Genomic DNA, 27,189 nt, shown 5'->3' with positions numbered 1-27,189 from the left:
CAGGGACAGTACTACTTGTCCTTGAGCAAGAGGGTTATGTTGCTAGAGAGCTGGATGAAGAATTTTTACTAGGAGCAGGGGGTAGGTACTCTGCAGTCTAGTTTATGTGGGATGTGGAGTTTGTGAGGTGCATAAGAGCAGAGAAATTTGTTTTCGTTTTTTTTTTTTTTTTTTTTTTTGGTCTGGTTGTGGGGCCTGAACTCTGGGCCTGGGCGCTGTCCCTCAGCTCTTCAGCTCAAGGCTAGTGCTCTACCACTTGAGCCACAGCGCCACTTCCAGCTTTTTCCTTTTTGCTTATGTGGTGCTGAGGAATTTAACCCAGGGCCTCAGGCATGCAAGGCAAGCGCTCTACCACTGAGCCAACTTCCCAGCCCTGAGCAGAGAAGTTTGTTGTGGCGGGGCTAGGGTTTATGGTTGCAGCTGCCAATGTCACCCAATAAAATAAGGCCTGAGTCAGATAATTTGGGGGGAGGGCCTGTGTCACCAGATTTCAGGAAAGGCCATGCTTTACAGCAGGGCCTAAGATATTGGAGTGGCTCCTAAGGTGGTAGAGGTTAGGCTAACAGCTTTAAATGCTTTGTTAGTTGCTACAGATTCCAACTTCTGAGTAGGACTCTTTTTATATTTATTTGAAAGTATATAGTGAGGGAGGAAAGAACCAGGTATGACTAGTTAAGGCCATCCATTTCAACATTCTTTTCCCTACAGCTAACCTGCCCTATTCCTGTGAATAAATAGAGACTCATATGCTTCTATAGCATTCTATATTCAAAGACACATTGTCTCTAAGAAACTAGAGGCAAGCAAAAGTGACCAATATAAGCTCAAGGCTTTACTGGGAGACAGACCTGCTGGGCTGCTCCAAGCAGGAATGGAGGCAGCAGCCATGGACAAGTGTGGGCTGAATTTAAACAAAAACTTTAGGGGGTAGTCACATGGGTCACATGGACAGTCACATGGGTTACATTACATAGACTATGGAAATTTGGGGTTAGGGTCAGTTTGGAGAAGTGTAGCAAGACTGTTACAACTGGGGTGGAAATTTGTATGTCACACCAGGAAAATAATGAAGCATCTGGGAAATAGAAACAATGGATTTTTGTAAACAAGTAGGGACACGGGGAGGGGCCTTAATGGGTAAGCTGACTCTGAGACCTTAGACTCTCCTCAGCAGCAGTGGAATGAGGTTGGCCTGAGTGATTTCCCACCCTTACCTGTCAAAGCTCTGGTTTTTATCTGAACAGAGCCCAAGATGCTCCTCCCACTTTTCTTGGAAGCCAACCCCTTCATAATCTGTATAAGATTCAGACCCAAGACCTGAGTGTTTGCAGAAACCGGCCTTCCACCCTGCACAGGAGCCCCAGCTGGAGACAGGTAATTGATCTGGGAGGTAATGTCAGGATCCACTTCTGTTCAGAGATTAGGCAAGTTGGGAAGCCAAGGTGGGTAGCACTTGCACTGAAAAAAACTTGGGCTGACACTAGCTCAGTAAAGCTCAAACCAGAGAAACATCAATTGGAAGCAGGGAGGGGGGTGGGGTATTCACAACTAAGTACAAGAATCCTGGGCTGTGGAGAAGAGAGAATCCCCAAGCTGGGATAACATGTCTTTTGAATGTAATGGGATCCCTTCCAATCCCAAGTCAGTAACCCCCACATACTGTTTCCCTTGTGTTGTAAAACAAGAAGGCTCTGTCAGCCATGGCATTAAATGTTACAGTAATAACTCAAAAATATGATCTGGCTTGTGGCTTATTCAAAAATCACCTTTTAATGAGCTGTTTGAGCATGGAATTCAAATATATTTTGTTTTTCAAATGAATTTCAGGTGAAAGAAATGCCAGAAGGTAAACACAGAAATGCTACTGACATTGTAGGTAACCACCAAGAGGGGAGGATAGCCACTCTAGTAAGTTGGAGTAATACACACTAGGGGAAGGATGTGTGTGTCTCATCTCTTGGAGAATCTTTCAGGAAGAGGAATACCTTCCTGGTTATTGTGAAAGATGGTTATTGTGAAAGAGACAGTATACTAGAAAGAGCAGACAGGAGCTGAACTTCTCTTTCTGAGGTTCTCTCTCTCTTCTGTTTCCCAACAATGCTCTCCCAGGACAGGAGGTCCACCATGGCTCCAGAGAAATCCTTCAGACTGTTCCCACTGCTAGTTCTAGCACTGCTGGTGCTGACCTGGGTCCAAGTATCCATGGGCAAGGAATCCCAGGCCATGAAGTTCCTTCGGCAACACATGGACTCAGATGGTTCCTCCAGCAGTCCCACCTACTGCAACCTAATGATGCAGCACCGGAATATGACCCAGGGATGGTGCAAGCCAGTGAACACCTTTGTCCATGAGCCTGTGGAAGATGTCCAGGCTGTCTGCTTCCAGAAAAAGATTTCCTGTAAGGATGGTCAGAGCATCTGCTATCAGAGCAATGCTAGGATGAACATCACAGACTGTCGTCTTACAGGTAACTCCAAGTACCCCAACTGTACCTACCGGACCAGCCAGAAAGAAAGACACATCATTGTGGCCTGTGAGGGGAATCCATATGTGCCAGTCCACTTTGATGCTTCTGTAGAGAGCTCCACATAAAGCCACAGCATGAAGATATGCCCCTTCCCCAACCTTACCACTTCCTCTTCCTTTCTTGCCCTGAAACAACAACTTCATTGGCTCCTATCCAACATGCATGTTTCCTCTCCCTGAGTTTTGTTCCTACATGGCTCTAGGGGTGAAGAGTAATTGTGAGGTAGGCCCATGGAAACTTCCTTCTCTGCTTGTATTAATAAAGCCTAGTTGCAACCATTTGATTCTGGAAATATTCCATCCAAGCTCTCTTTCTCTGATTGTTTTCCAGAAAAAAGGTAGGATTATATATCTGGTTAGTTTTGATCAGTGAGTGGAGTAATTAAATGTCTTCCATTCTGGATCTTGGCTTGCAGTGAGTAGAGAAAGATTGATTGATTGATTTAGTGTGTGCAAAGACGTGCTTGAATTCAGGGCCTGGGTACTGTCTCATAGCTCTTTGTTTGCCCGAGGCTAGCATTCTACCATTTGAGCCACAGTTCCACTTCTGGTTTTTACCAGGGTTAATTGCAGATAACCTGCTGAGACTACCTCAATCTTTAGCTCTCAGCTTCCAGAGTAGCTAGGATTACAGCTAGAGCCATCTGCACACACTGAGAAAGTTACTTTCTTTAGTGCTGTTCATGGGGCTTGAATTCTGGGCCTGGACACTGTCTTTGAGCTTCTTTGCCCAAGGCTAGCACTCTACTATTTGAGTCACAGCTGCACTTACAGCTGTTTTGGTAGTTTAGTGGAGGTAGAAGTCTTGCACTTTCCTGCCTTGGCTGGCTTTGAACCACAATCCTCAGAACTCAGCCTCCTGAGCATCTAGGATTACAGGCTAGAGCCCCTAGCACCCAGTTGAAAGTTACTTTTCTTATAGACTCTGCAACACTAAGTATAGAACTGTTAAGTGTGGACTTTTGGTGGAGATAAAAGTGGGTTACAGCCTGGGACACTGTCATACTAGATGAACTGACAGGGTAAAACTCCAATACTGTAAAGAAAGCATGATTAAGAAGGCCTTGCTTAACCTGGAGGTTAGGAGGTGGCTGTGAATTTAGCCATTTTGCATTTTCCTTTTTTTATGTAACTCCTACTACTAAATTAGAAAAAAAAGTTTTATTAAAGATTCAAACAGGAGCAGAGACTAGATAGAGATGACTCAACACCAGCACAGGTTTTCTGTGGAGAAGAGGGAGGAAATGGGTAGAAGTGTAAAAAAAATCAGATTGCTAGTCTGGAGCCTCAAGATAAGGAAACCTGTCTATTCAGACCTAACAGTTGTCTTATTGGATAGTCAGAACCTTAAAGATCAGAGTTGAAAGGGGCTTCAGAGGTCACAAAACTGAGGGATAACAAGTCAATTTCAGATTTTATACCAACTCAAATGAGAAGTATCTGCCTGGAATGCTATAGAACATCTCAACCCTGACCTTCAACCTCTAATGGAGGCAAGAGAGCAGGAAGATGTGTTCCCACACTTGTCAGCTTAACATAGGGACTTGATCAGGGGCCACTATCGGAAGCATAACTGGAAATGGAGCCCAGGTCTCCTCTTTTCCCTATAATTGTTCTTTCTGCTGTTAGAGGCTAACCCAGGAAGAAAATCTCCCCACCCCTCTGTACAGTATGTTCACAATAAAAAAATAAAAAAATAAAAATAAAAAATTAATCTCAAAAAAAGAAAGAAAATCTCCCCATTCTCCCTCCTCTATGTGATAGGGAGTGGTGGCTAGCTCTAGGTGGCATGTTCTTATAGATTTCTAGTGTACTTGGTGTGTTAGACCTATCACTGTGACAAAAACCTGAATAAATTGAAGAAGGAAAGGTTTATTTTAACACACAGTTTTAGTAGTTTCAATCCATGTCAACTGATTAAAGGAGAATATCATAGTCTAAATATATGAATCAAGAGCCAGAGGTAGGCTTAAGTGGTAGGAGAATAGAAAATTTAGAGTTTCAGCCCCAGGTCCGTAACTTCAATTGCAGAATTAGAATTTCAGGGCAAGTCATTTGGTATTTCCTCTTCCATTTGGGGCTTGACATTCTCTATGCTAGGCCCTCAGTAAGTATCTCTAGGCCCCTGCTGCATCAACAGAACACCTTCCACCCAGACCTGAATTCCACCTTGCCTTTCACAAAGAAAAGAGAACTCTCCAAAGGGAACTCGTGCTGGTTTCTCTGGTATTAGTCTGTATTCCTGCTCTCTTCCCAGACTTAAACTCTGCCCTGCCTATGTGTGATCTTCCATGACCTGCTGTCCATGCAAAGTACCTCCTGCTTCTAGTCCTATGACTGTATAAAGATGCCCCTGAAGAAAGACAGGCACCATTTCTCCCTCTCCTGTGAGAGAATTGGTCTTGTTACCTCTATTGGCAATAAAATCCTTTTGCTCTATGTGATTGTGTCTGTGTGATCTTCTGGGCTTGTTGCTTTCATTTCAATCATAATGGTTAGAAAATTTGGTGGAATTTTACTGAGTAAGCGAGCAAGCAGACAAGCAGAAGAGCTTGTCTCAGAGGGAGATGCATTGACATCAAGTGTATATATGATAAAGGCAGAGTTTAACTTAGTTATTCTAAGTGTTTTTTTGTTCTCAGGCACTCTTGGTATTATACTTTTTATCAGTTGGGCTCAGGGTCTCTAAACCTGTTTGCTCATTAAACTTTGACTATTGATATTTGGGCATCTTTTCAAAGAACGGATACATTCTACCATTTTTTTAGACATATGTCCATCCTTGAGATTAGTACTTTGTGCCAGGAGTAGTCATTTTCCAAGAATCTGCTTTTTTAGGATACATGCAAATTTTATTAAGATGTTGCTTCTTAGTTTTTAAAAGACACTAATTTGGGGCCAGCAGGCAGGTCACATGGAAAAAGCTGCTCTTTGTCTCTCCTTGGTTTCTTTGTTGGTGGTGGTGGTGGTTTTTTGTTGTTGTTGTTGTGTCATACCAGAATTCAGGGACCCCCAGAAGACTACCAGAGACCACAATCAATGTAAGCAACAAAGAGCCAGTTTATTGCAAGCTCAAGCTTGGTCCTCTGTGCACACGGTAACCGGTGATGCTAAGAGGTCCTGAGCATAGAATCAGCACAGTTTTTATACTATTGAACAAACAACTTAAAGGAACTTTTACATAAGAAGTTACATGATTGGTTAACATTTAAAGCAAACTTAAGCTGGGCAAATATGATTGGTTGGCCTTTACAGAAAAATGTCCTTGGTCCATAGCTGGACTGAAAATGGTTACTAGTCACACCTGGACCAACAACATGCATGACGTGTCTCGCCCTGGGCTCTGAAGAACTGGTTGGTTAGAAATTCTTAGTCCTAGGTGTCTAGGGGGCAACACCATTTGGGGGCTAACACCTGCCTTAAGCAAACGTCATCTATGGCTACAAGAATTGTGCATGGTTTTCTGTCATAAATTCCTAGCATTGGGGCTAAAGTGGATCACGACTCAAATCACAGAACTGAGATGGAGTGTTAAACAAAAATGAAGTTGCTTAGGTTTCTTAAAACATTATATTTCTTCCCTAAGGCCTTACTGCCCCGGCCTCCGGGAAGGGCTTTGCAGCTTTGGGGATAATTCTGAGGACTTTACGCCCTTGGTCAAGGCTGTAAAGCCTTTGAAATCTTTTACTAAGCAACTCTAGGCTCCCAGGCTGACATTCCACTACTGAGGAACTAAAACCAGTCACAGTTAAAATCATACAAAAACCATAAAATCATCTAGCACAAAGCAATTTGTACAGAAGCAAAAATAAGTGGCTAGTAATCATAACTTCTAATTTCTATTACATTAAGCATTAATGTTACTCCATGCCTTTTAATAAATTCATTCAGGGGGTGCTTTCCTACTTTGAGGACAGTCCAGTTTTCTGCCTCTTTCACTCCACTCCTCAAGGTTTTAGCAGAGTTTTTAGCAAGCAAAGGTACAGAAGTGAAAATGGCTGTTAGGTGCTGTCTATATATTTTTACATTCTTCAGTTGGTTTTTTGTTGTTGTTGTTTTTTGTCAGTTGTGTGTCCTGAACTCTGGGCCTGGGCTCTGTCCCTCAGCTCTTCAGCTCAAGGCTAGTGTTCTAGCACTTGAGCCCCAGCATCACTTTTTTCTGCTTATGTAGTGCTGAGGAATCGAACCCAGAGCCTCATGCATGCAAGGCACCACTAAGCCACCTTCCCAGCCCCTCTCTCCTTGTATTAATACTGAAGCTTATGAAAGAAGATAGTGATTCTTCTTCTTTTTTTCTTTTTTGCCAGTCATGGGGCTTGAACTCAGGGCCTAGGTGCTGTACCTGAACTCTTCTTGCTCAAGGCTAGTGATCTACTACTTTGAGCCATAGCTCCACTTCCACTTTTCTAATGGTTAATTGGAGATAAGAGTCTCAGAGATTTTCCTGCCCAGTCTGTCTTTGAATGGTGATCCTTAGAACTTAGCCCCTTGAGAAGCTAGGATTCCTGGTGTGAGTGACCAGCACCTGCCTAAGATAGTGCTTCTAAATAGAACTACATTTGTTTCTGAATTCCTGGCTCCTGTTTATCATGCCTCATTCTATCATGCTTCAAGGCCATACATGGGTTCAATCCTCAGAATTGAAAAAAAAATTAAATGAAAAGTTTAATATTTATTTGTTTGGACTAGATTTGCTTTTATCAAGTGATAAAGTTTTGAAAAATAATCATTCATGTTAAAAATAGAATAAGCACAAGAGATATGGCAGAGGAAGGACCTTATTAAGTTCACTAAGTATCAAACTCCTGGAAGAGCTCCTGTTCCTAGGAGCTTCTGCTGCTACTTTCTCTTGAGGCACTTTGGCCATGGTGCTACCACACCTGGTTTCCATGGGAATCACATCTCAAGCATGAACAATATTTTCTATTAGCTCTTGCCAGTTAGAGGGCATTTTCCAAAAGACTAAAATTTAAAAGATTGTTGAAAGAAAATACTTTTTATATTATCAAAATAATAAACACCATTAGTACTAGGTTTCATAAGTCTTTTCAGATAGAACTATTTAAAATAATCATCTACTATAGTAAGTAAATCTATAAGAATAAGAATATCAGTCTGGGAAGGTGGCTCAGTGGTAGAGTGCTTGCCTTGCATGCATGAGGCCCTCAGTTCAATTCCTCAGCACCACATAAGCAAAAAGAAAAAAAAAGCCAGAAGTGGCACTGTGGCTCAAGTGGTAGAGTGCTAGCCTTGAGCTGAAGAGATGAGGGACATCGCCCAGACCCAGATTTCAGGCCCCACGACCAGACCAAAAAAAAAAAAAAAGAATAATAATATCAAAATTGTTTTTACTGGCCCCATATTCTAGTCTTTTTTTTCTTCTTTTTATGCTGGGACTGGGGCTTGAACTAAGAACCTGGGCACTTAACTTTAGCTTTTTAGTTTAAGTCTAGCACTCTACCACTTGAATCACACACATGCACACATATATACATACACACACACACACACACACACACTTACACACCTCTACTTTTTGGTCACTCATTGGAGGCATAGGAATGGAGGAAGCTGAACCACATGCATCAGATAAGGAACTCAGGAATTATTTCTAAAGCAATGCTCTCCAACTAAGGAAGCATTGGGGTTTCACTTGGGGAGACTACCCTGCCCATATTTATAGAAGAAAGCTCATTAGGCCTTTTCTGAGCATGCACAGTTATGTACATTTCTAAGCTGCTTTTAGAAAGGAAAAGATGGCAAACAGTTTTAAAAGGAAAGATGGCAGAAACATACTGTGGACAGTTTATGGAAAAATCATGGAGCACATGCGCATGGACATCACTGGGCACACTCAGTGACAGCATTCTCCCCACTTCAGGTCCTCAACCCCTCCCACTACACTTCCTGGGGCAGCTTATAGACCCCAGCTCCACCCAGACTTAAACTCCTCCCTGCCCTAGAGCTCCCTCCAGGATAGGTGGGCACTCACACTCCACCTAGACCTAGCTGCTCAAGCAGAGTATCTCCCACCACTAGCCCCAGAGTTATAAGCTTCCACCTGGATAGGGGCAGAGACATTATTGCTCCCTCTCCTGGGGGAGATATGGCTCCACTAATAAACCTCATTATAATCCTCCTCCTGTATGTGACTGTCTCCACATGGTCCCCTGAGATGGCTGGGATGGATTCTTATACTCAGCCTGTGTCATAAAGTTTTTAGCGGGAAATCAAGGATAGGACCCTTTGAGGGTGTGTTAACATTGAAGTTTCTCCAAAGATACTTGCTTCTCTTAGTCGTTAATGGTTGCTAAAAACAATTTTCTAAAAACCCCTAAGTTACTCTAATGTAAATAACCAGTACAAGTATAGTTTTATTGCTGCTCTCTAGACAAGCTCACAGCCAAAGGAGCTGATCTTGGGTATAGTGCAAGGAAGTTATCAGCATAAGTAAAGCTCACCAGCAAATAGGCCAAAGGATTTATTGACTCCATCCATGGTCTTCTCTCTCCACTAGTAGTCTAGATGACCAGATGACTTCAGTCAGAGTCTGTAGTCAGTCCCCTCCTCCATAATTAAACTCTGCTGGGTGCTCAAGTATGGCATGGATATGCTAATGAACCAACCTATAGGTGGCTCTGATATGCTGATAAGATAACCTTAAAATGGCTAGGTGGTGGTCTTATTAGCTTAAGTGGTCACCCTAAGGTGGCCTAGGTAACACTCAGACAAAGAAATTGTCTAGGTAAGACCCTGACAAAGGGCTATAAACATTCAAACTGAGAGCCTGGCACTAGTGTCTCTAGCCTATAATCCTAGCAACTCAGAGGCTGATACCTAAGGATCAGATTGATAACCAACCCTAGTGAGAAAGTCTGTGAGACTCTTACCTCCAATAAATTTCCAATTACCAAATAAAAATAAAATAAATAAAAATAAAATCTAGAAGTGGAGCTGTGGCTCTACTGGTAGAGCATTAGCCTTGAGCAAAGATGCTCAAGGACAACACCCTAGCCCTGAGCTTAAGCCCCAGGACTGGCAAAACAAACAAAGAAACAAACAAAAATCTCAAGCTGAAAATGCTCCGATATGAGCACAGTTCCTCATGGGACAATAGTCATTCCACTCCAACCTGGAACTCGAGCCTCAAGGGACCTTTTCCTGCCTTCCCCAAGGCAACCTATCCTTCCAGCCTCCCTGCTTGGAGAAATGTGTTCCTTTCAGAGAGTGCCAGTGAACTAATTTGCTCAATGCTCAGTCCAGTGGCTGTTATTGCATGTGACTGCTTGATGTATGAATTGAAGGATTAACCAGCTGTCCTATTATCCCAGGCACATACAGACACTAGGCAAAACTCCAGGTATTTGTGCACATGCTTGACATGCAGGCAAGGCAATCCATCTAAGCCTGGCAGTAGACTTTCCTTTGTGGGCCCTACAAAAAAGCCTACCTACCTATACCTAATGGCTTTTTATTAATCCCTGCCTCCTTGCTAAGACCCCATATAAGCCCAACTCCTTGTACCATCTTCAAGCCCCTTGTTTTTCCTCAATAAACAGTTCTAACCTGTTGAAGATCAAGTCTGGACTGTTTCCTTCCTGTCTCCATTTTCCTAACATGAATGGTTACTACTTGTTGAAATGTTATTTTCAATTATTATACATTGGGCTGGGAAGATGGCTCAGTGGTAGAGTTTGCCTTGCATTCATGAGGCCCTGAGTTCTATTCCTCAGCATCTCATAAGCAGAAAAAGACAGAAGTGGCACTGTGACTCCACTGGTTGAGCACTAGTCTTGAGTTGAAGAGCTGAGGAACAGCAACCAGGCCCAGAGTTCAGCCCCGCAACCAACAAAATAAATAAATAAATAAATAAATAAACAAATAAATAAATAAATAAATAAATAACAAAATCAATTATTAAATGTTATTGAAAGACAGCTTGTATTTATGTCTTTATTGCACACGTTCACCACTGCCGTCATCTCATCTTGACCTGCATACGGGGAGACATCCTTCTTGGCTAAGACTCCCATCATTGGTGGGAATGGGCTTGTCCTGAAACAGCCTAGTGGACAAGACTAGATTTTGCTGTGAATCTCCTCAAAAAACAGTATTCATTTTTGTATATTTGTTGGGCTTTTTTTTTTGCTTTAGGGGTTTGTTTTCAATAATTTTAATATGTCTTTATTAAGATTAAGTGTTTACATAAATTTCACATTATTGTGGCACAGTGATACTCAGCTAAAGTCACACACACTTTTAACCTTCACAATGCAAATTGTCATTATCTTGATCTACAAAGTTTATGAACTCTTCAGACTTTAACAATGAAACAATAAGGTGATTTGTACATTTCTTTCCTTTTGCTTAGTGTCAGCTGTTCTCTCTTTCTCTCTCATTCCCTCCCCAGCATCTCCATCCTTAAATTGCTTAGTTGCAGTGAAGCTGATGGACTCCCATTTTCCTCTGATTCTGTGCCCTCCTCCTCCTAGCTTCCCTCAAATGTGCAAGTGTATACACCATATAGGAGTCAAGAACATAGAGTTGGGGCTGGGAAGGTAGCTCAATGGTAGAGTGCTTGCCTTGCATGCATGAGGCCCTGGGTTCAATTCCTCAGCACCACATAAGCAGAAAAAACTGGAAGTGGCATTGTGGCTCAACTGGTAGAAAACTAGCCTTGAGCTGAAGAGCTGAGGGACAGAGCACAAGCCCAGAGTTCAGGCCCCATGGCTGACCAAAAAAAAGAACATAGAGTCATCTAGAAACGATAGGACAAATTAAGAAGACATCCTATGTTTCTTGAGTCCTGTTTACTTTGTTATATCTCATTGAGCTTTGAATCTAACATCTGCATATCAGGGAGAATGTCTCTCTGATCATGGCTTATCTCACTCAACGAGATTTGTTCTAGTTCTGTCCATTATTTTGTCCTCTCTAATGGATGTGTAATATACCATTGTATATAGGTACCACAATTTTTGGATCCATTCATTGGTTGTGGGACATCTGGGTTGTTTCCACATCTTGGCTATTTTGAACAATGCAGCAATGAACATGGAAGTACAAGTGTCCTTGTTATATCCTGGTTCCTGTTACTAGGAGTAGATGCCCAGGAGTGATATGGCTGGGTGATAGGGTAGGTCTATATTTAGTTTTCTGAGGAACCTCCAGACTGCTTTCCAAAGTGATTGTACTAGTTTACATTCCCATCAGCAGTGCAGTAAGGGTTGCTTTTCCCCACATCCTTGCCAGCATTTGTTGTTTGAATTCAAAATGTTGGCCAATCTAAGTGGGTTAAGATAAAATCTTGGGGTTGTTTTTATTTGCATTTCCTTTACAGACAGGGATGATGAACATTTCTTCATGTGTTTCTTTGACATTTTTACCTCTTCTTCTGAGAAGTCTCTCTTTACCTCCTTTCCCATTTAGTGATTGGTTTGTTAGATTTAGGAGGGATTCGTTTCTTGAGCTCCTTGTATATAATGGATATTAGGCCTTTGTCTGATATATTGCTGTTAAATATCTTTTTCCAATTGCTAGCTATGTCCTTAGCTGTGCAGAAACTTTTTATTTTAAGGTAGTCCCATTTGTCAAGTCTCCAATTTGTTGGGACTCTGTTCAAGAAGTCTCTGCACGTGCTTATAACTTCTATGTCTCTCCTACCCTGTCCTGCAGTAGTTTCAGAGTTTCAGTTTTGATGTTGGGGTCTTTAATCCATTTTGAGTTGATGTTAGTGCATGGTGACAGGCTGGGATCCATTTTTTAGTTTTCTTCATGTGGTTGCTCAGTTTTCCCAACACCAATAGTCAAAGAGGTTATGTTTTTATTCACTGTATGTCTTTGGCTCCTTTGTCGAATATCAACTGACTGTATGTATGTGGTTTTATTTCTGGATCTTCTATTCTATTCCATTGGTCTTTGGATTTATTTTTTGTATCAATACCAAGCTGTTTTTGTTATTATGGCTCTATAGTAGAGCTTGAAATCTGGTATTGTGATACCACCTGCATTGCTTCTTTTGCCCAGAATCGCTTTGACTATTTAGGTCTCTTGTTGTTCCGTATGAATTTTTGGGTTTTCTCTCTTTCATTGGGATTTTGATGGGGAGCACAATGAATTTGGATATCAGTTTTGGCAGTATGTTCATTTTCACAATATTGATTCTACCTATCCATGAACATGGAAGGTCTTTCCAATTCCTGGTGTCCTCTTTGATTTCTTCTTTAGATTTTTATAATTTTCACTAAATAGGTCCATCACATCTTTGGTTAGGTTAATTCCTAGATATTTATTCTTTTTGAGGTTGCTTTCCTGATTGCCTTTTATGCTCATACATTGTTGGTGTACAGAAAGGCAACTGATTTTTGTGGGTTAATTTTATATCCAGCTACTTTGCCAAAATGGTTTATTAGTTCTAGGATTTGGGGAGTGGAGTTTTGGGGGTCATTTAGGTATAAGACCATGTCATCTGCAAATAGGGATAGTTTAATTTCTTCCTTCCCTATGTGGATCCCTTTAATGTCTTTTTCTTGCCTTACCACTCTGGCTAAGGATTCCAGAACTATATTCCAAAGGAATAGAATGAGTGGGCATCCTTACCTTGTTCCTGATTTTAGGGGAAATGGTTTTAGTTTTTCCCCATTTAATATGATATTGGCTGTTGGTCTGTCATATATGGCTGCTATTATTTTAAGGAATGTTCCTTCTATTCCTAGTTTCTCCAGAGTTTTTAACATGATGGGTGTTGTACTTTGTCAAAAAGCTTTTTGGCATCAATTGAGATAATCCTGTGGTTCTTGACCTTGGCTCTATTAATGTGGTGGATTACATTTATTGATTTGTGCATGTTAAACCAGCTTTGCATCTGTGCGATGAAGCCTACTTGGTCATAATGTATTTTTTATTTGTTTCTGGATTCTGTTAGCTAGTATTTTATTGAGGAGTCTGTTCATGAGATTGTTTTGTAGTTCTCTCTCTTTTTTTTTGTAGTTCTCTTTTATTGTTGGATCCTTGCCTGATTTGGGTATGGCTTCATAGAATGAGTTTGGGATTGCTCTCTCTGTTTCTATTTCATGGAAGATCATGAAGAGTATGGGTATTAGTTCCTCTATAAAAGTCTTATAGAATTCTGTGGTGAGTCCATCTGGACCTGGGCTTTTCCTTATTGGAAGACTTCTGATTGCTTCCTCTATCTCATTGTATGTTATTGGTTTATTTAATTGATTTATATCTTCTTGGTTCAGTTTGGGTAACTCATATTTCTCTAGAAATTTGTCCATTTCTGCTAGATTTTCCTTCTTTAGTGGGTACAGATTCTGGAAATAGTTCTTTATGATCATTTGTCATGGATGTTTGTTGTAATTTTTCCTGTGGCATCCTTAATCTTATTGATTTGGGTCACCTCTCTTCTTTTTATTTTTATTTTTATTTTTTTAGTTAATCTTGCATGAGGTCTATGAATTTTATCAATTTTTTTTCAAAAAAAACAGCTTTTTGTTTCATTAATTTTATTTATAGTTTTAAATTTTTCTATCTTGTTAATTTTAGCCCTTATTTTGGTTTTCTCACTCTGTTTAGTAACTTTAGGTTCAATATTTTCTTGCTTTTTTAAGTTTTAGTTGCATCAACAGATTATTTACATGAGCTGCTTCTGTTTTCTTGATGTGTGCACTCAGAGCAATGAACTTTTGCTGTGTCCCAGAGGTTCCTTTTTGATGTATATTCATTTTCATTGAGTTGTAGGAACTTACTAATTTCTTCTTTAATTTGTTCTGTGACCAAGATGTTATTCAGTATTGTGCTGTTCAGCCTCCATGTATTTGAGTAATTTCTGTAGTATGCTTTGTGTTGAGAACTAGCTTGATTCCTCTTTGGTCAGATAAAACACAGGGATTATGTCTATCCTCTTGTATTTGCTTAAATTCTTCGTATGAACTATGATATGATCTATTTTGGAGAAAATTCCTGGGCTGCTGAGAATGTGTATTGGGTCATTGTTGGGTAGAAAACTCTTTTTTTTGGGGGGGGGAAGGGGTCTGGTCGTGGGGCCTGAACTCTGGGCCTAGGCGATGTCCCTCAGCTCTTCAGCTCAAGGCTGTGCTCTACCACTTGAGCCACAGTGCCACTTCTGGGTTTTTTCTTTTTGCTTATGTGGTGCTGAGGAATCGAACCCAGGGCCTCATGCATGCAAGGCAAGCGTTCTACCACTGAGCCATCTTCCCAGCCCCGGGTGGAAAACTCTGTAGATGTCTGTTATGGCCATTTGTGATATGGTGTCATTTAGTTCAGTGGCTTCTTTGCTTATCTTTTGGTTGGTAGACCTGTCTTTTGGTAAGAGTGGGGTATTAATGTCTCCTACTTTTATTGTATTTGGTCTATTTTTTCTTTTTTTTTTTTTTTGTTCAGTCGTGGGGGCTGAACTCTGAGCCTGGGTGCTGTCCCTCAGCTCTTCAAGTGGTAGGCTAGCACCCTACCACTTGAGCCACAGCACAAACTTCCATCTTTCTTCTGCATATGTGGTGCCTCATGCAGGTGAGGCAAGCATTCTACCACTGAGCAGCCTTCACAGCTTTTTATTTATTTATTTTTTTGTAAGTCTGAGAGTATGTTCTTATCTTATTTAGGTACTCCATTGTTTGGTGCATATAAGTTGATGATCATGATATCCTCTTCTTGGATTGTGCCCTGCATTAATATGTAATGACCTTCTTTGTGTTTTGTACTGATTTTAATGAGATGTCTATTTTGTCAGATATCAAGATGGTTAACCCTCCCTTCTTTCTGGGTGTATTTGCATGAAAGGTCTTCCATCCCTTCACTCAGAGTTTGTTTTTTATCTTTAGCTGTGAGATTGGTCTCTTGCAGATAACAAATGGATGGATCTTGTTTTCTGGTCCACTCTGAAGTTCTTTTTCTTTGGATTGGTTAATTGAGTCCATTAATGTTTATATTAATTATAGTTAGATGTGTTTCCGGCCATTTTCTTGCTTTTCTGAATTTTTCTTCTTTCCTTCTCATATGCTTACTAAATTGATCTCCTAGTGATCTCTATCTGATGTGATCTTGATTGCTTTCTTTGGACTGTATTCCTCCTTGTAACATTTTTTGTAGTGCTAGCTTATTGTTCATGAATTCCTTTAGTTTTATGTTATTAATTTTTTTAGTTTCTCTGTCAAAGGTGTATGCTAGTTTTGCTGGATATGCCAGTCTGGGTTGGCAGTTGTTGGTTTTCAGGGATTTCATGGTACTTTTCCAGGCTCTCCTTGCATAGAGGGTTTGTGTGGAAATGTCTGTAGTGATTCTGGTTTTCTTTCCATTGTAGTATAGCTCCGTCTTTGATTTTGCAGCATTGAAGATCAGCTCGGGCTGGGAAGGTGGCTCAGTGGTAAAGTGCTTGCCTCGCATGCATGAGGCCCTGGGTTCTATTCCTCAGCACCACATAAGCAGAAAAAGCCAGAAGTGGCACTGTGGCTCCAGTGGTAGAGTGCTAGCCTTGAGTTGAAGAGCTGAGGGACAGCGCCCAGGCCCAGAGTTCAGGCCCCATGACCGGCAAAAAAAAAAAAAAAAGAGATCTTTGTTTCTCCAATTTAGTGTTTTTATTGTGATGTGTCTAAGAAGTGTTTCTCCTAGGATCATATTTATTAGGTGTTCTGTATTCTTCTGTTATGTAGGTGAAATTTTCTCTTTTAAGATTGGGAAAATTTTCTGTAATAATCTTGTTGAGTAAATGTTACATCCCTCTATTCTGGTATGCCTGTTCTTCATTGACCTCAATTACAAGAAGATTGAATTTCTTGGCATTGTATGCCTGTTCTTGGACTTCCTTTGGTAAATTCTGAGTGCTTTTCCGTATCTGTGACTTTCTTATCCAGCTGTTCTGCTTTTTGTTTTGTTTTGTTTTGTTTTGTTTTTGTGTCCGGTCGTGGGGCCTGAACTCTGGGCCTGGGCGCTGTCCCTCAGCTCTTCAGCTCAAGGCTAGCACTCTACCACTTGAGCCACAGCACCACTTCTGGCTTTTTTCTTTTCTTTTTCGCTTATGTGGTGTTGAGGAATTGAACCCAGGGCCTCAGGCATGCAAGGCAAGCGCTCTACCACTGAGCCACTTTCCCAGCCCAACAGTTTCCTCTTTTTTTTTTCTTGGTCCGGTCCTGGGCCTGAACTCTGGGCCTGGGTGCTGTCCCTCAGCACTTCAGCTCAAGGCTAGCACTCTACCACTTGAGCCACAGCGCTACTTCTGGCTTTTTTTTTCCTGCTTATGTGGTGCTGAGGAATCGAACCCAGGGCCTCAGGAATGTAATGTAAGTGCTCTACCACTGAGCTACCTTCCCAGCCCCAGCTGTTGTGTTTTATCATCAGCTCCTGATATTTTATTTTCCATCTCATTTATTCTGTTACCTATGGCTTCCATTGTAGTTTGCATTGTGGAAATTGAACCATTTATGGCTCCTATATTGGCTTTTTTCCTATATTTGCCAGACCTAGGGCTTGAACTCACGGCCTGGGCACTGTTCCTGAGCTTCTTTTGTGCAAGCCTAGCACTCTCCCACTTGAGCCACAGTACCACTTCTGACTTTTTCTCTTTATGCTGTTCTAAGGAATCAAACCCAGGGCTTCATGCATGCTAGGCAAGCACTTTACCACTAAGCTACATTCATAGCCCTTATATCAGCTTTTAAAGTGTTAATTTCATCTTTTACTGAGGAATATGTCTATTTTCATCTGCATTTCTTTTTTGAATTCATGGAATTCTTTTGAAATTTCGTCTTTGTGCTCTTGTAATTCTGCCATTATTTCTTTGGCCAGTTTTTTATAATCTCTAATTAATCATTTGTCCACTGTTTCCTCTTCACTCTCACTGCAGTTCTTTCCTGGGTTGCTGCTGGCTTTTGGGACTGGTTTACTGTCTTGACTGTTCATGAATCTTGTAATTTTTTTGCTGTGACTTATGCATCAGGGGTCAAGGACTATTTGAGTATTATCCCGAGTTCTGTTTTTGATTGATAGGTGGTAGCCTTAGCTTGGCTCTGCATTGCTTTACACTCCACCGACCCACGTTGGGTCCCAGGTCAGTTGTTATGTGTGCGCTCATCCCTGGGCTGGCTGAAAGGAACTTTGTTTGGTTTACAGTAGAGAATGACCCAGTTGAGTTCAGGTTTCTGAGGTAGTCACTGGTTCAGAAGGGTTGGGCTACTATTGGGTGCAAAGGGTGTGTTGTGTGTGTGTGAGTGCACACACCGTGGCCCTGGATTGTTTCTCTTCCCTCCAGTAGCCAGTGCTTGGTCCACTGCTTGGGCTGCCTCATCTTATGCATGTGTGCGGGCTCAGCCCACTGTCAGCACACTCACAGAAATCGAATTTCTAGCCAGAGCAGGGATTTCCCTGCTCCCTCCTGGGACCAGAACCTCCAAGTGGGGGAGTGCTATCTGTGTTGCCATGTATCCTGCTTCCCTACAGGAGCTGCAATGCAAGTGCACCAGCTTGGCAGGTCCTGGGGCATGGGGGGAGAAAACCCATCCTCCAGCCGCTGGCTGGCTACTGCCAGAGCACATACATCTCAGTTCCCGACTTTGCCCATTCTGTCAGGGGAAGGAATGGTCTTGCGAGACGGCTGGTTGCTGCTGGGCATGTGCACACCTTGGTTCCCCGGCTGGCTGTGTAATGCCCAGAGACTTGAAGTGCCTAAAAAGACCACCAGAGACCAAAGATCAATGCAAGCGGCAATGAGCACGGACCCCTCTGTGCACTGATGTCCGAGTGCAGAGAGAGGCCCCCAGCACAGGGTTACAACACCTTTTATATATATGTTCTTTGGTAGGGGTAAGGCCTCAGTATGTATTGGCAACGAATTAATACACCACGTGGGAAATTTAAATCATAATTCTAGCAGATGATTGGCACAGTACAAAGCCGGAAAAGGGCTAGGGCTAATGATTGGTCAGTCTAGCCAGCTATTGTGCTCTAAACTCATTAGACAGTACTTCTAGGGTAATTTAGGAGAAGTGGTTGCCAGATGGCCATTATCTCTGATCCTGACCGGGGGAAGTGGTTGCCAGGCAGCAACTATCTCCGATCCTAGGCCCGGGAAAGTGGTCTGGAATGTGTCAGATACTTTGTCAGGTACTCCCTGCCAGAGGGTCGTTAATTTCAGCTCCAGATCCAGGGGCTCAAGGGCGGGTAGAATAGCAGCTGCATTCTTCAAGGTTTAGCAAGCATGTGTACAGAAGCAGAAAGGCAAGTTAAAGAAAGTACAAAATGGCAAATACCGGTCTAATACAAAATGGCAAATACAGGTCTATCTGGTTATATATATCACACTTCTCATCTGGGGAGGGAAACAGTCCTCCTACCGTGGCTGCTGCCAGCCCACTGTCCCTCGGTTCCCCAGCAGGAGAGCCCTCCTTCAGCTGCTGCTTGGCGCACACATTCCCAATAGTCAGTACTGTAGGTACCACTGGGTCCTAGAGCCCATCAAGTATGGGACCCTGTGGCCTCCCACTGGAGGTCAGTAGGTGGGGGAGGAGGGGTTGACTCTGGCCTCTTTGTCCCCTTAAGGTGTGGTGGTCTTTCTTGAGCAGGAGGGAAAGGGGGCTAGGTCAAGCTCCGTGGGTCACCACTAGCATTGGTCTTCTGAGGGGTAGTCCCCAGCAGGGTATTCACTGATCCAGGGACTGGTTGTGGGCTGTTCAACTGTGCTGTGGGAGTTCTCTGGATCTGGGTGTTGCAGTGCTGCTCCTCTGTCTGTGATGTCCAGGTCCAGCTCTGTGGGAGTTTCCTGCATCTGGGTTCTGCAGTCCACTGCTGGTCCTGAAGTCCTGGGCAACCATGGGCTGCTTTTGCGACCATGAGGGGTTGGGAAGGGGTCTTCACAGATTTCCCTCTTTGTAGATGCAATTTATGAGCTTTTTTTTTTTCTCTTTTCTCTTTCTGTTCCTGTGGTTCTCTATTGTTCAGTTTTTCGTTGTTGTTAATCTCTTGGAGGATTTGTGTGTTGGGATTCTCCACTCTGGTTGGAGTGTGTGTGTGTGTGTGTGTGTGTGTGTGTGTGTGTGTGTGTGTGTGTGTGTTTAATGTAATTTCAATTTTGGGATTTTTTTTGGTAGGGGGGGTTGTTGTTTTCTGGAAATGAAGATTGAATTTAGGGTCTCAAACTTGATGGACAATTTTTCTACCACTTCAGACATGCTCCAACCTTTTGTAAAATTGTTGGTTTATTTAGTTTAGTTCTTTTTTACCAGTCTTGGGGATTGAACTCAGGGCTTGGATATTGTCCCTGAGCTTCTTTTGCTCAAGACTAGTGATCTACCACTTAAGCCACAGCATCACTTCTGGCTTTTCTGAGTAATTTATTGGAAATAAGAGTCTCACAGACTTTTCTGCCCAGGCTAGCTTTGAACCATGATCCTCAGATATCAGCCTCTTGAGTAGTTAGAATTATAGGTGTGAGCCACTGGTGCCTGGCTTTTTCTGTTTTTCAAATAAGATCCCTCTTGTAGCTTGGGAAGCCTTGAACTGTGATTTTTGTACCTCTTGACTCATGAGTAGCTAGGATCACAGGTATATATCACCACAGCTGTCTTATCTCTCTTGTTTTTGAGATATCTCCTATACTGTGCACAGTTGTCCTTGTGAAAGACCCCCTCCCTAACCAACCAGGCCCTGAGCCTCCTTTTTTTTTAGGGGAACAGAGTTTTGTATCTAACCAAGCTATTTCTGGCTTCTGTAACATGCTTTGCTAAGAAAATTATATTACCCCCACACTCCCCCTTTGATAACTAACCTCACCAGTTAATCAATAAGCCCACACCCTACTAACTAATCCCACCCCGCAGTCAGCCCCCTGGTGTGAGCGAACGACAGGCGCTGACTCAGACAAAGGTCACTTCCTCATACCAAGGGCCGGAGACACACAACTCGGCACGTACACCAAGGGACCCCCTCGAACAGTGATTGGCCAAAACATATGATTTGTTTTAAAAGGATTGGCTGCCTGCGTGCAGACCAGGTTGTAGCACTTTAAATTTACTGGCTGAAAAAGCGCGGGCTCTACTGTAACGGACTGAGGGGTCCCATAAAAGGACCATCCCCGGGACTGCTCAGGGCTCCCAGCCACTGACCCGAACCTTGCGGATCTCAAGGTCACGTGCACCTGGGAACCTGGGCATGCCCAAATAAAACCTTCTTGCTTTTGCATCTGGTGTCGACTGACTGGTGCTTGGGGCAGGGAGGTCCTGATTTGGGGGACACCCGAAGTCGGGGGTCTTTCACTTGACCCACAAATCTCCTGTCTCTACCTCTGTCTGTGTGTGTGTATCATAACTAGTTATTTATAATTTTAAGGTCAGAGAAAATAAAAGAAATATAACATATTTCACTAATTTTAAGTAACATTTTATATTCTCTAATGTTTCAGACAGATTAAACCTACAGTACCACAAATATCTTTAATTCATGAGATTTATTTTTAATGTATAAACACAATTGTGTGTGACAGTTGAGTTGTTTGGTCTAAGAAATTTTGCTAGACCACTGTCTTGAACAAACTTTAGAGAGTCCCAGAAATTACTAGCTACTCAAGTAGCTGAGATGGTTGTAAGGAACCTCCATTGGCAAGAAATAGAGAAGTCAAATTGGGAATCTTTATTAGAAAGCTGGCATCCACAGATGGACTCCAGTCTCAAAGACCTGCAGCCCAGAACAGAGCTTACACAAAGCTTTTAAAGACAAAAACCACATGCTGGGGTGGAGACCAAGCCTTAGCAAAATGCAGACCTTATATGGACAAGCTCAAGTACCAGCATAACTTTTTCATCTAGGGAAGCTACGTCTCAACCTTCTATATGGGGTATACTTAGAGGCTACTCAGAGGCAGGTGATTCAAACCATTTTGGGAGGTAATCAAGGAAGAATCAGAACATTCTCTATGCAAAGCTTTCCTAAAACTATGACATCTGCATTTCTCTGAAGCAGAGTTCTTCTAGCTCACCTTGAACTGCGCATCTGCATTCAATGAATGGCCTCACCCTCCTCTAGGCTTTTTAGCACTGGGTGATGAATTGCCTCCTCTCAGTAAGGGGCACTAGGATGGCTCTAAGAAATTACTAAACCTCAGCTTCCTCACTTCAAGATCTGAGGATCAAACTTTGAAGCCAGCCTATGCAAGAAAGTCCATGGGACTCATCTCCAATTAACCAGCAAATAACAAAACAAAATTACAGAAGTAGAGCTATTGCTCAAATAATAGAGCCCTAGCCTTGAGTGAAAAAGCTAAGGCACAATATCTAGACCCTGAGTTAAAGTCCCAGTACTAGCATGCTCTCTCTCTCTCTCTCTCTCTCTCTCTCTCTCTCTCTCTCTCTCTCTCTCTCTCTCTCTCTCTCTCTCTCTCTCTCTCTCTCTCACACACACACACACACACACACACACACACACAAACACCATTCTGTACCACAGGTAATTCTTAATTTTTAACATAGGTGATCTTTTGTTAACCAAAGACTTACCACTCTACAAAACATTTCTAACTTACAATGATCACACTTAACTTTGATGGTTGACAAGGAACTGATTGGGACAGTTTTCCCTTGCTCTATTAGTCCATTATGATAGGCAATAGGAAAATTGATCTACAACAACTTATTGCCCCTCCAAAAACTATACTACTACTTAAATGTTACCTTAGCCTTCAGCAAAATCCAAACAAGCTCAGAGACAGTGCTCAGGCCTCAAGTTCAAGCCCTGGGACTGGTACCAAAATAAATCAATGTTATATATAAGGTATCTATGTACATGTTGTCTGATTAAATATAGAAACAAGTGAAAAAAGGACCAGTGTTAGACTCTATTACAAAAGTATCTGTAAGGTCTGCTCCTGGATGGCTAGCAGACTCCACCCTCCTCGCAGCAAAGTCTCCACCCAGTACCTACATTACCTAGGCAACTGGGACACCTGGAAGAGGTCACATCTGCATCCACTGAATTTGATGTGGTCACACCTTTCTCCGCCCATACCCTAAATAAGGTCTAGCCCAGGCCCAGATGCCCTTTCTCAGCTCTTTTCTAGCTCTTTCTCAGCTCTTTCCTTCTCTTTCCCAGCTCTCTTCTCTTTCCTAGCTCTCTTTCCTACCTTTCCCAGATGCTCTCTTTTCTAGCTCTTTTCTCTTTTCTAGCTCTTTCTCTCTCTTTCCCAGCTCTCTTTTTCACTTCTTTCCCAGCTCTCTTTCCCACTTCTTTTTCAGCTCTCTCTCTCTTTCCCAGTGCTCTTTCTCTCTTTCTCAGCTCTCTCTTTCCAAAGCACCTCTGTTTCCCAGCTTTCCCAGCTCTCTTTCCCAGGCCTTTCCTCACCGCATGGAGGGCCAACATGGCCTGGTGCCGGCCGGAACAAAGAATAAACCTACCCTTTACCTGAATACCATGTGCGTGGTGCTGTTCTTACTCGGCTTACCTCTTTTTAAAAACCTAACAGTATCATCAACTCTTTCAGAAATACTGGCACTGTTCCAAATAGTAATGGGGGATGATGGTTTCAAGGGAAGTATGAAGAGTCATGAGCAGAGTTCAAAGGGAGGGAGGACCTGCTTCCAACTCCTTAATATAGAGCAAAAAGAGGTCTCAAAAGTGGCCTATCAACCTAATGTCAAAATAGTTTTCCTTTGAATACTGGCTGACAATAATTTTTTTTTTTTTGTCGGTCATGGGGCTTGAACTCTGGGCCTGGGTGCTGTCCCTCAGCTCTTCAGCTCAAGGCGAGCTCTCTACCACTTGAGCTACAGCGCCACTTCCGGTTTTCTGATAGTTTATTGGAGATAGGAGTCTCACAGTCTTTCCTGCCCGGGCTGGCTTTGAACCGTGATCCTCAGATCTCAGCCTCCTGAGTAGCTAGGATTACAGGCGTGAGCCACCAGCGCCCGGCTTGGCTGACAATAATTTAAGGGTGCATAGAAATACATTCACACTCATTATAATGCAGCAGGAAGTGGTTTTATTGTCATTAATATAGTGCAATAAATTTAAAGGTCAAATGTTTGAGCCTGGCCCTTTACTTTCTTTCCTGTATTCCCTTCCTCAACACAGACAGCACGCCACAGCAAAAAAGAATCCTATCTTTTTTTGTGCCAATTCTATTCTGTCAGGTTCTGGTAACTCCCACCTTCTATGGGAACAAAGGAATAAACAAAGAAAATAGAAATCAAGCCTGCAATCCTAGCAACTCAGAAAGCTCATATCTGAGGATCCTAGTTCAAAGCCAGCACAGGCAGGAAAGTCTTTGAGACTTATCTCTAAGCATCAAAAAAAAAGCAGAAATAGAGTTATGGCTAAAGTGATAGAACACTGGACAGCACCCAGGCCTTGAGATTGAAAGACCCCCGACTTCGGGTGTCCCCCATATCAGGACCTCCCTGCCCCAAGCACCAGTCAGACGACACCAGATGCAAAAGGCAAGAGGGTTTTATTTGGGCATGCCCAGGTTCCCAGGTGCACGTGACCTCGAGATCCGCAAGGTTCGGGTCAGTGGCTGGGAACCCCGAGCAGTCCCGGGGATGGTCCTTTTATGGGACCCCTCTGTCCGTTACAGGAGTGCCCGCGCTTTTTCAGCCAGTAAATTTAAAGTATTACAACCTGGTCTGCACGCAGGCAGCCAATCCTTTTAAAACAAATCATGTGTTTTGGCCAATCACTGTTCGAGGGGGTCCCTTGGTGTACATGCCCCGAGTTGTGTGTCTCCCGCCCTTGGTATGAGGAAGTGACCTTTGTCAGCGCCTGTCGTTCGCTCACACCAGGGGGCTGACTGCGGGGTGGGATTAGTTAGTAGGGTGTGGGCTTGTTGATTAACTGGTGAGGTTAGTTATCAAAGGGGGAGTGTGGGGTAATAGAAAAGCAAAGCATGTTACAGAAGCCAGAAATAGCTTGGTTAGATACAAAACTCTGTTCCCCTACAAAGAGGCTCAGGGCCTGGTTGGTTGGGGAGGGGGTCTTTCAAGATCATACCCAAATATTGACACAAATGAGAAAAAATAAGAAAAAAATCTGGAGAAACTGTGAAAAAAACTGTCAAATGAGAGGAGATGGGCTCATAATCTTAGACCAGCTTATCTAAGTGCACAGGAACTAGCTGGTAGGGAGGATCACTCTTTTCTGGGGGGTCACAAGCAACAATGAAGAATTTGTACTGGATATCCTCACTGTAGTGGCAGTGGGGATACTTCCCTGATGTGAGTCTGCAGTGGGTGGAGTTCACAGGCTTGTAACTCTGGTGACAGTTCTTCTCACCATTCTTACAGATGATATTAGGCAAATCACAGACAGTGGCCACATTCTGGAAAGAGTCATGCAGAAAGGCATTTGCTGGCTTACAGTGCTGTGTGTAATTGTTGACACCACTCATTGCCCTGTTGCATGGCCGAGAACTTGACTGGATATGCTGAATTTCAAACCAGTGAGCCTTAGTGAGTCCCTTAGGCCAAACATCAAGTGGATACAATGGCTCGCACAGCTCCAGCAGCAGCAGGAGAGAAAGGCATCTCATGAGATACAACACCATCTTTTTCTGCAGGAAGATAATGGGAGATCATAGAAATAAAAGAGCAAAGTATTGGTGGGGAGGGGGAGGCTGGGAAGGGATGTGAAGGGTAAACAAAGGAGGAGGCTGCAATGCTTGGTAAGAAATGTATGCATTATCCTGCCCATGTAATTGTAACCCCTCTGTACAGTATGTTCACAAATAAAATTAAATTAAATTTAAAAAAAAAGAGCAAAGTAGCCAGGTACAGTTGGCTTGTGCATGTAATCTCAGCTATTCAAGAGGCTGAAATCTGAGGATCACAGTTCAAACCATCCCAGGTAGGAAAGTCTGTAAGTCATCTCCAATAGTTCAAGTGGTAGGTACAATACCAGAATTTAAAAAAAAAAATAAGTGCCTAGGCTCTGAGTTCAAGCCCCAGCATTGGCACAAAATAAAAAATAGAGAACAAAGCTATTAATTGATGGGAATCTGCTTTGTTCTTGTAACTCCACACTGCTCCCTTGGGCCACTGACCAAACTTCCCTAGTGATTCTTCCTGATTCTCAGGAAAACCTCACCCCTTACTTTATCTGAAATAAACTTTATCTGAGAGCTCCTGACTGGCCTTATCCGAAAGTGTAGGAAGTCAGAAGGACACTCCTACCATAAAACCCCAAACAGGACTGGTTGGACAATAAATCCCCAACAGAGCAGGACAAAGAAATTCCAAAGAAGAGTCTCACTCTAGAATGTATAAAAACCTAACCCACCTCTCTCTCTCTCTCTCTCTCTCTTTCTCTCTCTCTCTCTCTCTCTCTCTCTCTCTCTCTCTCTCTCTCTCTCTCTCTCTCTCTCTCTCTCTCTCTCTCTCTCTCTCTCTCTCTCTCTCTCTCTCTCTCTCTCTCTCTCTCACACACACACACATACACTCCCCACTCTTTCTTACTCCAACCATGTTCTGTGTTACATGGAGTCCCTTTGCAACCATGACTAGGACCTATTTTGTTCTACTGCCTTCTTTTGTCTGCTTCATCTTTCCTAACACTCAAGACTCAGTTTCCTAAAAGAAATTGTGACTATTTGTTTTGTCTTTAAAGGTTTCATATTCTACTGACCAACTCACTCCTGGCCTTTAAGTTTTCCTCTTACCAGGTATTGGTGCTGAGTTCCTGATGAGGTGGTAGTTAGTCCCAGGTTCAGAGAGTTTGTCTTCTCTTCTCTTAAGCATGACACAACTGCCCTTGTCGGGAAGGAGAAAAATTAGTTTGTAGGAAAAAGAAACCTAAGGTTTTGCAGAAGTAAACTTTCATGAAAGTGAAGTGAAACTATGCTCATTAAAATAGTGACACCATTGTCTCTAGAGAAAGGTCATTTAGAACAAGATGATTCAAAACACAGTTTTGAGCAACTGATCACTTCCTGGTAGATTTAGTGCCTCCTTCTTGATTGGAGCCTTTAGGTTTTTGATGCTCTATGATTTCAATTTTTTTTTTTGTTTGTCAGTCATTGGGCCTGAACTCAGCCTGGGCTCTGTCCCTCAGCTCTTCAGCTCAAGGCCAAGGCTCTACCATTTGGGCCATGGCCCCACTTCTGGCTTTTTCTGCTTATGTGGTGCTGAGGAATCAAACCCAGGGCCTTGTGCATGCAAGGCAAGGACTCTACCACTGAGCCATGTTACCAGCCCCTGATTTCAAGCTTTTCAGAGAAAATATACCATGAGAATCCGATATAATAGCTGCCAAGTAGTTGATAATGTTTATTTATAGTAGATATGAACAATTATTCACTTATATATGTTTATTGAGCCAAATATTGAGATATTCAAATTCATAATCTATTGAAAGGATCAGATTAATAAACAAATATATTATAAATTAATACATATAATGGTGTTCATAGTATGATGGAGCATACTACAAGGTACATGGAGAAATAATAGAGGGTGATACCTGAGGGAGGGTACACCTGAACTGAATTTTTGGGAACAATTCAAAGTTAGGCTAGGTGCCAGGGCTCATGCCAATAATCCTAGCTACATAGTGTAAGGTATATTAAACAAGTAGGTTTCATTAGGTAGCCAGTGAAGAGAGTGCCACATGCTATTCAGGCAGGAAAAGAAGTTATTTACCAAATAGCTGCCCCTGCCCTGCATGGTGGAGAGGCAT

At 42.5% G+C, this 27,189-nt stretch overlaps 2 protein-coding genes across 2 annotated transcripts; one reads left to right on the top strand and one right to left on the bottom strand.

Annotated features, from left to right (window-relative positions):
* The first annotated feature begins 2,124 nt into the window (after nt 1-2,124).
* LOC138840704 (ribonuclease pancreatic-like) lies at nt 2,125-2,763 on the top strand. The gene has a single exon (XM_070041025.1). It carries the CDS (start codon nt 2,125-2,127, stop codon nt 2,590-2,592), a length of 468 nt encoding a protein of 155 aa, XP_069897126.1. The 3' UTR covers nt 2,593-2,763.
* Nucleotides 2,764-23,486: 20,723 nt separating this feature from the next.
* Nucleotides 23,487-26,281, bottom strand: Rnase6 (ribonuclease A family member 6). The gene is made up of 2 exons (XM_070024748.1): nt 26,174-26,281; nt 23,487-25,069 (listed from the first exon to the last, which is right to left on the bottom strand). Exon 2 carries the CDS (start codon nt 25,061-25,063, stop codon nt 24,602-24,604), a length of 462 nt encoding a protein of 153 aa, XP_069880849.1. The 5' UTR covers nt 25,064-25,069; nt 26,174-26,281; the 3' UTR covers nt 23,487-24,601.
* Between the last annotated feature and the right edge of the window lie 908 nt (nt 26,282-27,189).

This window comes from Dipodomys merriami, unplaced genomic scaffold (assembly GCF_024711535.1).
Source record: "Dipodomys merriami isolate MVZ:Mamm:240054 unplaced genomic scaffold, mDipMer1.0.p SCAF_1, whole genome shotgun sequence".
NCBI lineage: Eukaryota > Metazoa > Chordata > Mammalia > Rodentia > Heteromyidae > Dipodomys > Dipodomys merriami.
This window is presented reverse-complemented; position numbering and strand designations above follow the sequence as displayed.